Here is an 11,062-nt window from a genome sequence, read left to right as displayed (position 1 = left end):
CCATTTGCATATTCTCCTTCAGTATCATCTCAAAATTAATTTGAAGTGCTAGATTAGATGTGCAAGTGATCGGTTCTAGGTAAACAAATCTAGTACTTATGTATACATCAACTCGCATCCATTTCACACAAAGGAGCTTTAAAAGATAAAGACTGTTGTTTTATATTTTTAATTCAAGGACAGAATATGATACATCTAGTATAATGCAATCTAGCATTATCTTGCCAAATCATATCATGAATAATTGCATCAAAAATAGCCAAATAAAAAACAATTTATCTTCATAATTAAAAAAAAAAAAAGACCAAATATAGACTCACAAATTGCAATGAGCTAAACAAAAACGTAATATTTCAATATATTCTGGTTCAGGTGACATGTAAATGACATAATGTGTTTTTTTCTCCCTCTAATGCATCAAATGCAGCCTTGCAGTATCACAGCCAGGAGATTTGCATGCTTGTGAAATCAGCACATTACATTTGCTACATTGCATTCCAGCTTTATGTGATTGTTATGACCAGTATATTAATGAGTGTGAGATATGATGAGCTGCTAGTGAAACAGAAGCTGAGAGAGTTCCATGCCGAGTTCCAGACACTCAGTTGTCTGTAGACAGAGATCACAAATGGAGCAGTCAAAGGTGTTTTCTCCACAAGTACAGCCACAAGCCTCCATGTATTCAGCGCAGCTGCAACATGAGCATAAATCTATATAGTCCTCCAGAGAGGAAGGGTCACAACAACATGCGTTAGAGCAGAAGGATGAACAGATAGAGGCCACGCTGTACTGACATCCATCACCGACGGCCAGCACACAATCCCAAAACTTGCAGAACAAACACGCCAACAAAAAGGATGCACACAGGTCTAGAAGTGCAAGAAAAAAACAAATAATTTATTTAAGATGAAATGCATATTCTGCATTCAATACAGGATAAGACATATTGACATTGGTGGCATAATCTCTCTTAAAATCAAACACTATGGTTATGGTAATGCATTTACAGTATATGAGGCCTTATACATTTTTGGGTGGACTATTTCTTTTCATCATCATTTGCACAGTTGTTTTAAGTTACAATATCATGGCAACAAAAAAAGTTGAATGAAAAAAGTTTTCAAATTGAATGTTACTTTAGACAGAAAAGGAAAGAAAATGTTTTTCACAGCAGAATCATCTTAACACACACACATTGCTGATGTTTGTTGCTATTCTATATTAAAACAAAGATTGGCCTCATTCACTTCAACTGTAAGCGCCTTTTAAAGAACAGGAGGGGCGAGTCAAATTAACTTGTTTTGGGGTAATCAACAACACCTGTTGTCTGAGCTTCACTTGTATTGAACCCAGCATATTCCATTAATGGCTGAATCACTGATAAAATTTCACTGATTTGCTGACGACAGTGTAGTCCATCATAAATCTGCTATCCTGTTTTGTATAAATTTAAGAGCTTTTATACTACTAATCAGCACCACACCGAAAATGTTTGTTGTGCATCCTCATCAGTATGATAAAAGATGACAGGAAGAGAGAAAGCTGTTATCAGTCGTGCTAGTAAGGAGCTCAGCATCTATAATGCATAAGATGTCATAAAAAACTGAATCCCTCATTTCATTGAGTCAAATGTAATTTGAAGTGTTGCTTACCTTCAACAGGAGCTTTCAGGCTCAAATGACTCGATGTGGAGCTGGACGACTGGCTGATTTTGCGATGACGGTGTGTTGCTTTATAATCAGTGATATGTGATTTTTTAGGATGGCTTGTGGGTAGTTGAACGCAGACAGGAAAAGCATCATTGATGTCACTGCAGGGAGGGTTTTTGACATTTTGAAATGGCTTTTTCACATCTGTTTGTACTTCTTTGATATGCACATCTATAAAAAAGGAGACAATAATAAAGTTACATGGACGTTAGCTTAAAAAATGAACATTGGTGTGTTGGATATTCACCAAATGCTAGCGGTTTTGATTTGCTCAGAGGAGAAATAAGACACGAGTTTTCCTTCCCAGAAAGTTCATCAGTCGGTGATAGTTCACTGTCCTTAAGACACGTTCTAGTAAATTCCAGGCCTTTTACATCAGATGACTCTGTTAAATAAATAAGCCACACTATTAGTTGCTTTTTTTCCTCTATATTGAAGTATTAAAAGAGAACAGAAGAGTCTTACCGGTGTGTTCGCAAGTTGATGTACTAAGACCTGAATTGTTTTGCAGCTCATCGTCACGAAAGTTGGATTTTGATCCACCATGTTCATCCTCATGGTCGCATTCCATCTTTTCAAACTCCTCTCACTGTATTCGCTACAACAAGAATAAGTGTAAAGATGTAGAGTGAAAAAATGCCGGAGCAATTGAACTCTTAACTATGTCATTAAATATTCAAACACAGGAAGCAAAGAAAAGAGATGTGCTACAGTCTGTGGCATATTTTAAATACTAACGGTAAAATACTGTAGAGGGAGAAAGCTAATTGATCACTTGACATGTTGATATATATTATGGAACTAACAGTTCATAATTTGAACACTTTTACTTTTCTTGTTTTGTGACAAATATGACTACTTTAATGGATGGATATATTCATTTTCGAGTTATACATTTGATATGCACAAAGCATATAATAATATTATATAAATGCAAAAAATACAAAGCCTAGCATAAAAAGTACTGATGGAGCAAAAAAGTGCCAGAGTCATTAATCTATTATTAATGTCAATCCATTTGGCAAACATATTGTGTGACAGGGATAAGAGGCATCTTAGATGTAAAGAGGGCAATAAATTTCAGCAACCTATTAGTCCAATGTTTGCTTACCTTGAGTCTGAGAGATGCCAGGAAAGCTTCTTTTCAAGAAGATCTCAAAACCTTGTTTTGAAAAAATAAATAACAGTTCAAGTTGGAAAGATTTTAATTGAGATAAACCTTAAATTGATTACATGCAATAGATGTTTAAAATATATCTTTTACACTATTTACAAATAAATTGTGTTAAATCAGATTTACACAAAGTTACTTGTGGCGTTCCATGAAGTTCAGTATTAGGCCACAATTTTTTTGTATTGTATATGAATGATATTTGTAAAGTGTTCAAAGTATTGAAAATGGTTTTGTTTGCTGATGATACAAATTATAATGTTCTGGAAAAAATTTGGAACAGCTTCTGAATAAGTCGAACTAATGAGTTTCAATTTTTTTTAATAATATGTAGAATTTGCCAAAGTAACAGTAAAGTAAAAATAAAGATTAGCAATGAGGAAATAGAAAGAAATTTTTGGGTGTTATAATTTATCAGAAATTATGTTGAAAACCACATATAAATTATGTAAAAAAAAAAAAAAATTGTAACACATATATAACACATTATATATATTGTATTGGGCGCTCATAGTTACATACATTACTTATTGTGTGGTGGTGTGTGTCATACATATAAAACTAATACAAATTTATTATATATGTTACAAAAAAAGCTATAAGAATTGTAAAACAGGGTGATTAATACGAACCAACAAACAAATTGTTTATTAAATTACATGCTTTAACATTTACTGATTTAGTTGATTTATATACAGCACAGGTAAAGTACAAAGCTTATAATAATGTATTTCCAAATTGTATTCAGAGGCTGTTCAAAATAAGAGAAAGTCAGTATAAACTAAGAGGGAATGTTTGTTTAGAAAAGTAAGGGCAAGAACTAATGCTAAAAATCGGTGTATATCTGTCAAAGGAATAATTGTGATAAGGAATTAAAATCATTTAATTCACTATGCAAATTTAAGAAAATGTATAAAAACATGGTACTAAATAATTATATGACTCAAAGATAAATTGTAAATATTATTTAACATATTGAAGTAATTGCTGTAATGTGTATTTCTGTAATTATGTATGTTTGTATATTATGGCCATAATTACCGGTAAGTGTATTATGTAACTTTTGTTTATCTTGTATTATCAAATCTAGTGAAAAAGATTACGCCTACATCGGTTAAATATGTATGAAGGGTAGGTTTATTAAACAAGGCTACTGCATACAGCTTTGTCGGAAATTATTTTCATTTATTCATTTATTTATTTTTAAGTTGTCTGCAAGTACCGAAATAAACAGAGTTGACTGACTGATTGATTAATTGATTGATTGATGTTGAATATTCTCATCACAAACAATTCAACATTACAATTTATTTAAAACTCTCGTGGAACCCAAATATCAAATCATTATCATAAAAACACACAAAACACACTTGACCACCTCGTCATCACGTAAACAAAGTTAACTGCGGTATCGTGTCGAAAAATTTATACAGATACATATATCAGCAGGAGTAGTGTGACATTTATAATAGTTTCTTTGTCAACGTAAAACAATTTCTTTAAATAAATAAATAACACACACACTAAGCTGCCTGCTGACTTTTCCTACTTTTCCAAGTTATACACAATGTTAGGAATTGTTATCTTTGATCTCTCAAGTTTATTAAAATGCACTAACCTTCACCACCACATTCATCCCATCGTCCGTCAGATACCAGATTGATTTTCTCGTACTTGTGCTAGGGGCCGTTGCTTTGCCCAATCATTATCCTCTCGTTAGCATGACATGAAGTGTTGATAGGACCCACATGCACCACACCCCCTACCAATAAATAAACGCAATTACAACAACAACAACAACAACAACAACAATATAATATAATATAATATAATATAATATAATATAATATAATATAATATAATATAATATAATATAATATACGTGCATTTACAGTAATATAATTATTGTTGTTGTTTTATTGTTATTATTGATGTTGTTTATTATTAAACAGTAGGCCTAACAGAGAACAGCACTGATCTATAATATAGATCAGTGGAGAACACATTGATTGTTAGGCCTTTAGACTGTACCATAGAGTAAGTTTCGTTTTTAAACGTCCTAGAAAGTGAACGTAGTTTTCCCAATGAGGACTTTTATTATGACAAGCAGACCTCTGTCCAAACAGAACCGAAACGACGCTGCTAGCTGCTGTTTGAGGTAATAATTATTAGGTTTATAATATCGGTCCACTTCGTAGTTTTGTGCGAGGAATTTTACCGTTGTCATGGTCGTAGCATTCAAGACCCTGGCGTGTCCACGCAGTGAGATATTATCTTAATTCATCCTAATTTTTTTCTGTTTGATCGGCTTTTCTAGAAGGCGGGGGAGTCAGTTAGCGATGGTAAGTCGGCTATTATGATTTGATAGCATATTAGCACCTTCTTAAGCTGTTTAAATAAAACAAAATAAATGCCCTAAAAACAATCGTTGCAAATGAAACAACGTAATATTTCACTAATTGTGTAAACAAGAGTAAATTTTCATTGATTCATATCTAATCAGTTTTATTGTTTACAAGTGTGGTAGTATCATGCTAATATGTAACTTATTGCCACCCACTGTTGTTGAACTGCAGTCAAAACATGTAAACATGATGTCTAATATTTGTTTAGTATTATTATTGTTACTATTAGTATCATTTTTGTTATTATTTATTGTTTATTATTTCGGGAGTGGGATGCCTTACAAACATTGTCTTTGAATCTCGACAATCTTTTGAGGTCGATAAATTTCCGTTAGCTTGTTGTAGTTCATGTATTTGTAAACAGTTTTCCATCATTAGCTTACTGGTGTGTCGATATTTTCTCTGTCTTCATAGGACAGCGAGATGTCTGACATAGAGCAGACTCCAGCTATGAACAACACTGTAGTAGATGGAGAGAATGCTCCTCTCTACTGCATTTGTAGAAAACCAGACATAAACTGCTTTATGATGTAAGTCAAATCTTGTTCTCACAAAAATATGACAAAACAGGGCATGTTTCCAAATTGAGAACTTAATTTATAACAAATCCCTTTCCCGTAGTGGTTGTGACAACTGCAATGAGTGGTTCCATGGTCACTGTATAAATGTGACCGAGAAGATGGCCAAAGCGATCCGGGAGTGGTACTGCAAACAGTGTCAAAGTCAGTGACTAATGACTTTTACCTGAAGATATTTAAACATGCACTTGAACAGATTAAATTTTAGAATATCTGTTAATGCATTCTAAAACATTCTTCATCTCTTAGAATTGGATCCATCTCTTTCGATACGGTATCGGAAAAAGAATCGTGATAAAGATGTTGAGCCAGAGAGAGTTGAAAGACGATCCAGCACTCCAGAGTACAAGATTGATAAGCGACGAGGGTCTAAAGTTAGTATTTCTCCAGTTTACCATCTAGGTTTGCTTATTATAGCAACAGCTCTTTTGCATTATGGATGGGCAGTCTGACCAAAATTGTGTAAATATTACGATAAAAATGTTACTGGAATTAAAAAAAATTATTATTATTATTATCAAGATTCAAAGCTATACATGTATTTAAGTTATTATACCTGCATATGTTATATAGGCGTGCGTAATTATTACATTTATCTTTAAAAAATTGTAAATGATATTACTGTCCACTAACTGCATTGCAGGTGAAGCGCTCTGCCCGTATGTGTGGTGAATGTGAACCCTGCACTAGGACGGAGGACTGTGGTCAGTGCGACTTCTGTAAAGACATGAAGAAATTTGGCGGCCCAAACAAGATTCGACAGAAATGTCGTCTAAGGCAGTGTGTTGTCCGTGCACGGGTACGTGTTTATTTAGGTGGTTTATTACTTTTTAGATGGTTTTAGTTTTGTTGTTAACTTTCCTCTCACAATGCTTTTGCAGAAAATGCTGCGTGTTCGAGACGAGGAGTTTTCTCTGTGTGAGAGAAAGGACAATATAATGCGCAGGCATAGACGATACTCAGATGATTATGATGAGAACGATATGGAGCCATATGAGCATTACAAGGACAGAAATGCGGTAATGACTAATTGCACTAGCTTAACCACAACCGCTTAGTATATACATTGATTTGAGCTCTTGTCAGGTTATAAGACATCATTTGACATGAGTCATTTTGTGAGATATGCTTATTGGAGAGGATGCTTTAAGTCCATCACTTATATACAAACCTCACCCTTCTCTTGTGACTTTTTTTTTTTTTTTTTTTTTAAGTCATGGGGCAGTGATGATGAAGATGGCCCATTTTACAGTCCTGTCCCACGGAAGAAAGCTATAAAAGTCAAGCACGTCAAGAGGAGAAACAAGAAATTTGACAAAAAGGTACAATGAGAAACACGGAGTTACTTAACCCTTGTGCCATGCTGACAGCACCTTACCTAATTTGGTGTTTCTAGTCAAAAATCACTTACCATTTGAAAATCTCTTGTTATGCTATATTATCAAACCAAATCTTAAGCCCTATCTGAATGAACCTAGTTTTCTAGGAGGATGTTAGAGAAAGCTGTGTTGCACAGACTCATGGTGCTTTTCCACTGCATGGTACAGTATGGCACAGTACGGCTCATTTTTTGGGTTTTCCACTGTTTACAGTACCTGGTACTTTTTTTTCAGTATTACCTCAGCTGAGGTTCCAAGCGAGCTGTACCGTTACCAAAATGTGACATGTAAACCTTGTTGATCACTGATTAGCCGAAGAGAATCGCCATTAAAGAATCGCCACTACCTGGGTCATTAAACTTGCAACACAAGACACTAGACCTGCTAGATTAAATCAGCACAGCCAGTGAGGATTGAACACGTTCACGATGATGTCATGGCTGTAGAGGCTGTGCAACTTTATCGAAATGTCTATAATCCCACCCACTCTAAAGCAGAACTAAACTGCAGTGAAAGCACAAACTGAGCTGTACCATGCAGTGGAAAAGCACCATTACTTTGTGATTTCAATCCTGTGCGAATCTGCAATGTCTGTGTTTTTCTCACACAACCTCTATAAAAATTCCAGAGTAATTACCTACTGTTTTCTGCATGGTCCTCTGAGAAAACGAATCCCGTCTCAATGCAGATGTGAATGATTGCTGATACTATATATTATCCCAAAGCTTCTCCTGATGTTTTTTTTTTTTGCCTACCTGAGCTGTCATTTGCACACCAATCTTCCACATTCTGCACCCTTCAATAAGGATGGTATCTGACGAAAAAAATTTAATGTAAAAATTAATAAGAAGAGTCAAATCATGGAAACTGCTATAACTGGCCATTTTAAGATTAGTGTCATGTTAAGATACTGGTCTAGATTTCCCTGCTCACTTACATTTACATTACAGTTTGTTATAAGCAGCCACTTGTATAAACTCATGTGAAGTTTATTTAAATAATGATTTTAGAATAAATTAAAATGATACTTATACATATTTCTTTAGACATAAACGTTTTCACATCTAGAAAACACTCGTTTTGTCCCATTCTAATTAGTACATGGAATCGCAGACATCGGGTGATAAGAATTGATATGCAAAGGTAGTTTAGAAAAGTAGCCCTGTCCAGATACTGTTTTAGAATCAATCTTTGTCAACTTGTATTTTTTCAGCGAACATAGGTTTTGGAAATTTTATAGACCCAAAAATCATTTACTCACTCTCATTTTGTTCCAAACCTAAAAAGTTATTTGGCAGGCACTGGATACCAAAAACTGTTTTGTTACCTACATTCTTAAAAATAGTTTTCATGAATTGTGCCTTTCACAGAAAGAGTCCCGTCGCCACAAGCAGAAACAGAAGCACCGTGATCGTTCGAGACACAGTGAGAGGGGAGAAGGCAGACATGGAGGAGACATGCAACAGTGTCTGGGGCCGAACTGTATTGAGTCAGCACGTCCAAACTCCAAATACTGCTCTGAGGACTGTGGCATGAAGCTGGCTGCCAAGTAGGTTATTTCATTAAGTGCAGCCAACCAGCATGGAAGAGTCACGCAGTGTTATACCAGTTTAATGTGTTTTAAGAAGATTGTATTGATTTATTGATCTGCTGATCTGTGCAGCCGGATCTACGAGATCCTTCCGCAGCGTATCCAGCAGTGGCAGCAGAGCCCCTGCATCGCTGAGGAACAGGGCAAAAAACAGCTGGAGCGCATCCGCAGGGAGCAGCAGGCCGCACGGATGCGCCTCGCCGAGATGGAGCGCCGTTTCCACGAGCTCGAGGGCATCATTGCCAAAGCCAAGCAGCAGGTGGTCCAACAGGATGAGGATGTGAGTTTCCTGAAATACTTTCCCATGCTAATGTCATTCAATTTTATAGAATAACTGAATGGAATTCATGTGTTTCAGGGATTTTGTCATGATTGTTAGAGTAAGCTAGCTTAATGTCCTGTCTTGCAGGTGAATGAAACAGACAGTGAGGACACAGACCTTCAGATCTTCTGTGTGTCCTGCAGTCACCCCATCAACCCCAAGGTGGCGCTGAGGCATATGGAGAGATGTTACACCAAGGTGAATGTTTTGTTTTCTTTGCCTATTTATTGATCACTGTTCTTTTTTTTTGTATCTATATGTTTTACTTTTAGCAAAATGTATTTGCATTATAGTAATGGTTGATTTGTTGTTTTAACAGTATGAAAGTCAGACCTCTTTTGGTTCCATTTTCCCAACCAGAATAGAAGGGTAAGAGGGCTATATTTTAAACATTATTATACAGCACAGCAATTTTGTTTGAATTACCCTGAATATCCTTTGTTTTCTGATTATACTTTCTCTACTTTCTTTATGGGTGGTTAGTTTGACAAAAATTTTACGTTGTTGTATATAATTCAAAAAAAAAATTTAAAGTTTTTTTTATTTTTATTATTATTTTATAATACCTGTAATGACTTGTTTTTGATATCTAGAGTAAATTAAATACTTCACAAGTGGTATTTCCTCTCAATCGATTTTCTCGTTTTTATTTGGCAGACTCGAAACCATAAACTGCATATTATTTTTTCAAATCTAAATAATATATTTCATTCTCTCTCTCCTCTAACAGGGCGACAAGACTATTCTGTGACGTTTACAACCCTCAGAGTAAAACATACTGCAAGAGACTTCAAGTATTATGTCCAGAACACTCTAGAGATCCAAAGGTGAGAGTTTATTGAAATGCTCAGTGTTTCTGCACAAACTATGGGTACATGTACAACACCTTTGCAGTTTTTACAAGTTTTGTGTACAGCTGACAACATTGTCAAAACGATTCCCACTCACATGGATCCATGAAAAGGAATAAAAAGGCTGTATTATGCATCCTAGGCCAGTAGTTGGTGATGTCACTTTGTAAAGAAATGCTATTTGTCTGCACACACATGCAATCCTTTTGATTGAACATGGGTGCCTCTGATGTCACTGTTTTTACTAATTTGTGTTTTCGTAGTTCTCACGGAAAAGCTATTTTCAAAAGCTTGCACTTTGAACCTTTTTTTTTTTCAAAAGTAAAAAAAAAAAAAAAACAATTTTCAGGCCCTCTTTTCTGTTTTTCTCTTATCAGGTCACAGCAGATGAGGTGTGTGGATGTCCACTAGTACGTAATGTGTTTGAGCCGACTGGAGAGTATTGCAGGGTCTCGAAACGCAAGTGCAACAAGCATTACTGTTGGGAGAAGCTGAGACGAGCAGAGGTGGACCTGGAGCGCGTCAGAGTGGTCAGTCAAGATCTTCAAAACTGACTGTCATAATAGTCTGAATTTATATGAATGTACCTCATATTTCCCCCTCCCAACAGTGGTACAAGCTGGATGAGTTGTTTGAACAAGAACGCAATGTGAGGACGGCCATGACCAACAGAGCAGGACTCCTGGCCCTCATGCTGCACCAAACCATCCAGCACGACCCTCTGACCACTGACCTCCGCAGCAACAAAGACAGATAGCCGTGTTAAAAATCTGTGGTCGCTTGAAAAATGATTTGTTTATATTTGTATACTTTTCATATTGTATATTTGTCACGGTTTGGATGAAGTCATTCTTATTAAAACATGCTTTTCATCTGTCTCCTTCAATGTGCATATATTCATTTTACTTTACATTTTACTATTCAAATTATTTAGTTATGGAATTGAAACAAGTTTTTGTTGTTATCCTCAGATGTCTTGCCTTATTTTAATTATTTTTATTTTATCTTAATTGATATATAAGAAAGCATGCTTACAATATATTTGTCTTGGTATAA

General features: G+C 35.3%; 2 protein-coding genes across 2 annotated transcripts; one reads left to right on the top strand and one right to left on the bottom strand.

Annotated features, from left to right (window-relative positions):
• Positions 1–153: 153 nt before the first annotated feature.
• Positions 154–4,636, bottom strand: si:dkey-245f22.3 (uncharacterized protein LOC492819 homolog). The gene is made up of 6 exons (XM_052610589.1): positions 4,499–4,636; positions 2,821–2,871; positions 2,175–2,307; positions 1,957–2,094; positions 1,653–1,880; positions 154–869 (listed from the first exon to the last, which is right to left on the bottom strand). The coding sequence occupies exons 3-6, from the start codon at positions 2,278–2,280 to the stop codon at positions 556–558; spliced, it is 786 nt and encodes a 261-aa protein (XP_052466549.1). The 5' UTR covers positions 2,281–2,307; positions 2,821–2,871; positions 4,499–4,636; the 3' UTR covers positions 154–555.
• Positions 4,637–4,959: 323 nt separating this feature from the next.
• On the top strand, positions 4,960–10,892 carry LOC128022299 (CXXC-type zinc finger protein 1). The gene is made up of 15 exons (XM_052609689.1): positions 4,960–5,038; positions 5,198–5,222; positions 5,700–5,815; positions 5,907–6,007; positions 6,113–6,237; positions 6,507–6,662; positions 6,745–6,882; positions 7,078–7,185; positions 8,613–8,791; positions 8,906–9,113; positions 9,243–9,353; positions 9,475–9,524; positions 9,886–9,982; positions 10,384–10,536; positions 10,617–10,892. The coding sequence occupies exons 1-15, from the start codon at positions 4,965–4,967 to the stop codon at positions 10,761–10,763; spliced, it is 1,788 nt and encodes a 595-aa protein (XP_052465649.1). The 5' UTR covers positions 4,960–4,964; the 3' UTR covers positions 10,764–10,892.
• The last annotated feature ends 170 nt before the right edge of the window (positions 10,893–11,062 follow it).

This window comes from Carassius gibelio, chromosome A11 (assembly GCF_023724105.1).
Source record: "Carassius gibelio isolate Cgi1373 ecotype wild population from Czech Republic chromosome A11, carGib1.2-hapl.c, whole genome shotgun sequence".
Taxonomy (NCBI): Eukaryota; Metazoa; Chordata; class Actinopteri; order Cypriniformes; family Cyprinidae; genus Carassius; species Carassius gibelio.
Note: the sequence above shows the minus strand (reverse complement) of the source record. Positions and strands in the feature narration are given on the sequence as shown.

Excerpts from the sequence above, each read along its gene's own strand:
- si:dkey-245f22.3 (XM_052610589.1), bottom strand. The coding sequence starts at position 2,280 with ATGGAATGCGACCATGAGGATGAACATGGTGGATCAAAATCCAACTTT. Across the intron at positions 2,095-2,174 it reads ATCAACTTGCGAACACACCG|AGTCATCTGATGTAAAAGGC; the intron begins GTAAGACTCTTC and ends TTTATTTAACAG. Across the intron at positions 870-1,652 it reads CCTGAAAGCTCCTGTTGAAG|ACCTGTGTGCATCCTTTTTG; the intron begins GTAAGCAACACT and ends TTGCACTTCTAG.
- LOC128022299 (XM_052609689.1), top strand. The coding sequence starts at position 4,965 with ATGAGGACTTTTATTATGACAAGCAGACCTCTGTCCAAACAGAACCGA. Across the intron at positions 5,816-5,906 it reads GACATAAACTGCTTTATGAT|TGGTTGTGACAACTGCAATG; the intron begins GTAAGTCAAATC and ends CCTTTCCCGTAG. Across the intron at positions 6,883-7,077 it reads ATTACAAGGACAGAAATGCG|TCATGGGGCAGTGATGATGA; the intron begins GTAATGACTAAT and ends TTTTTTTTTAAG.